Source organism: Octodon degus, unplaced genomic scaffold, assembly GCF_000260255.1.
Source record: "Octodon degus isolate 3935 unplaced genomic scaffold, OctDeg1.0 scaffold00176, whole genome shotgun sequence".
Classification (NCBI taxonomy): domain Eukaryota; kingdom Metazoa; phylum Chordata; class Mammalia; order Rodentia; family Octodontidae; genus Octodon; species Octodon degus.
Window position 1 is genome coordinate 39,569 of NW_004524752.1, and position 3,285 is coordinate 42,853.

At 43.1% G+C, this 3,285-nt stretch overlaps 1 protein-coding gene across 5 annotated transcripts in view; it reads right to left on the minus strand.

Moving 5' to 3' along the window:
- Positions 1–630: 630 nt before the first annotated feature.
- Positions 631–3,285, minus strand: part of Npl (N-acetylneuraminate pyruvate lyase) — a 43,273-nt gene continuing 40,618 nt past the window's right edge. For 4 of the 5 annotated variants that reach the window (XM_023703609.1, XM_023703608.1, XM_004643454.2 and 1 more), the window contains one exon: positions 631–1,223. In XM_023703609.1, coding sequence (XP_023559377.1) covers positions 1,039–1,223 — 185 coding nt within the window. In that variant the 3' untranslated portion in view covers positions 631–1,038. The remainder of the gene's footprint in view (positions 1,224–3,285) is intronic. The other variant, XM_023703610.1, reaches the window with a different exon arrangement.

Genomic DNA, 3,285 nt, shown 5'->3' on the forward strand with positions numbered 1-3,285 from the left:
AAGGCTCAGCCTCAGGCTTGCATAATGAAAAACTCCAGGAGCCGGGGATCCCCTTCTGGGCAGCATTCTAGGTTTAAGGACCTCCCACCAGGCCCCCTCTTCAAGGCCAAGCACCTCCATCTTCATGCTAAGGATCAAGATTTCTGTGCACGAATTATATCTAAACCACATCAGCGCAGAGGGCCCTTTGACAGCACCAGACGCAAGTCCTAACCTGACCCAAAGTTTTGGGGGACAACTGTGACATTAAAATTAATCTGACAGCAGATGTCCTAGAGTTAGACCGAGTGGTCAAATGAACTGGTGTGTGAGTTTTATACAGCTGTGTCAGCCAGGCACAGTGGTACACACCTGTAACCCTAGTGCTTGGGAGGCTGAGGCAGAAGCTTATCTGTAAAAAAATCTGTAAGATGAAAACTTAGGGCCCATGGCTCCTTTTAGATTTTTTTTTTCCCCTTTCACAAAATAAGAAATTTTAGACTTACAGCTAGATACTTAAATATTTGTTTTGTTTCTTGAGACATTGTAGTCCAGGCTGGTCTTGAACTCCCTGCAATCCTCCTGCCTCACATATGTTGTAATTTGGCATTAAAATTAAATTGCTTACTAAATGTAACATGACAGTTTTCCTGGATTTCAAATGAGTATTTATTATGACAGTACATCATAGTGGTTTCATGTTAGAAAACCTTAAAATAAGATTAATAACCAGAAATCAAGATAATGAGTTTCCAAAGGCAGATGGAATTAATTTAATTTCCCCTTTGATTCCATTTTATTCATATAAAGAGAAGTTTATCTGTAAAAAAATCTCTAAAATGCTAACTTAGGGCCCATGGCTCCTTTTAGATTTTTTGCCCATTCACAAAATAAGAATTTTAGGCCTCCAGTTAGATACTTAAATACTTGTTGACTGCTATGAAATTTCATTTGCTAAGAGAAAGTTTAGTTCAAGTTCACCTAAAAAGTCCCTGAGGAAAGAGTGTGCTTCAAGGTAGATTAGTTTTCAGTATACGCAGCCTGGTTTATAGAGAGGCCCTAGATACAGGCTCCCAAGTTTCTACCCTTTAAATCAGCAGTGGAGAGGAAATCCAGGCTCTTCAGCTTAGCTGCAGCATGGTCGGTAAACTCCCTGGTGGCTTTCTGCAGGGGAAGCCGGGGTGGGCCCATTGGAATCCCAGACACCAGTGTCATGATGGCTTTGGTCTGTGCCACTCCGAAACCTGAAGAGAAAACATAACCGAGGAAATGCATCTGGTGCCATCCACTTCACCACAGACGTCCCAAAGAAGAGCTCCCTGCTCATGGGGATGGCCACCCTAGGAGAAGGCGGAAATAAAAGATGGGAGCATGTGCAGTCAACACGGCAGAGTGGGAAGACAAGGGAATCCCCCTTCCTCCTTGAAACACGAGGAAATGCTGGAAGATTTTACCATATTGACGGACTATAAAATAAGGGAGAGACTCAAAGTCAGCCCCAAAGGAGGAACTAAAGAAAGGTGTGAGGAACAAAGGAGTTGGGAGAGACGAGGAGCAGAAAGGGAAGGGTCCTTCAGGACAATCTGACATAGGCCCATACTGGTTTTGTTAGGACAAAGTTAAAGCTTTTTTTGAGAGATCTCTGAGAAACTGCATTGATTCAGATGACTTATGACTCACTGCTGCTATTAGGTGCTGGAGTTATAAAACTGGCCCAGGAAGGGAGGATAAAGTCTTGAGTCTGGGCAATGGAAAACAGCAGCCACAGTGCCTCCTGCTGGATGGGGGATGGCCTATCGTGCTAGCACCTGAGAAGTTGAGGCCGGAGGATCACTGAGTTCAAGACGAGCCAGGGTCACACACAAAAAAAATCCCAGACTTATACTGCCAATGAATATTGGATTCAGATTTGTATTCTGCCCTTGGTATAGGTATCACATTAAGAAGTTGGGACTGGGGAGATAGTTCAGTGGTCTAAGTGCCTGCCTGGCAAGAGCAAGGACCCAAGTTCGTTCCCCAGTACCATATGGCATGGAACCCTGGGTGTGTTGTGCCGGCCCTGAGTCTGAGCTGCATAGTGAGGCCTGGCATAAAACAAACAAACAAATGAACAAGCAAACAAACAAAAAATGCAGACTAAGAAATTGACTTGATGACTGGTTACAACTGGTGAAATTAAACTGCCCCAGCAGGGACAAATAGAAAGTACTTGATAGGGCAATTTACAACCAAAAGTACAGTACAGTGGATTATCCAGAGAACAACAGTCTCTGAAAATGATCCCAGAGCTAGAAATTGCGAAGTGCATGAGGAGAAGGAGTACAGGAGCCCCCAAATGTACAAATGATAAAATTCATATCCTAAGAAAAGACGATAGGAAATTGTAAAAGAGACCTCACAGACATAACGGAACAAATACAAGCCCTGGGTTAAAGGAAGAGCACATGGATGAGGACAGGTAGATTTGGGAAAGAGGCCAAAGAGAAATACTGGAAATGGAAAAATAATGTATGTTAAGGGAAACTAAACAGAAAACATGGCTAAAGGACTGGTGATTCTAGCTAGGTGTGGTGTCACATGCCTGTATTTCTAGCACTTTGGGAGGCGGAGGCAGAAGGACCATGTCAAGTTCAAGGCCAGCCTGGGCTACATAATGAATTCAAGGCAGCCTGAACTACACAATGAAACTCTGTCTCAGAAATTAAAAAAAAAAAAAAAAAGACACAGATTTGAGAGGAGAGAAGGTTCTTTCTTTCCTTCTTTCTTTTGATAGAGTCTTGCTATGTAGTTAAGGCTGATCTTGAACCACTGTGTAGCCCTGGTTATCCTCTAAATTCGTGGTAATACTCTGGCCTCAGTTTCCAAAGTTCTGGGATTATAGGAATGTACCAGTACACCTGGCTATAATAGGTTTTCAGAATGAGAGACTAAAGCAGGGCATGGTGATGCATAGCTGTAATCCCAGCACTCTGGAGGCTGAGGTAGGAGGATCGTTGCAACTTCAAGACCAGCCTGGGCTACAAAGTGAGCTCAAGGCCAAAAACACAAAAAACAAAAGAAAACAAAACCAGAACGAGAGACTTGAGTGCAGTTAAGACAACATTCACAGAAAAGAACAGAGATTTACCAGGCGAGGTGGCACACGCCTGTAATCCTAGTATTCAGGAGGCTGAGCTGGGAGAATCACTGCAAGTTTGAGGCCAACCAGGGCTACATAGTAAGCTAGCCTGAACTACATAATGAGACCCTGTCTCAAAACCACCCCTTAAAAATGAAAAAAAAAAAAAAAAAAAAGAAAAGAAAAAA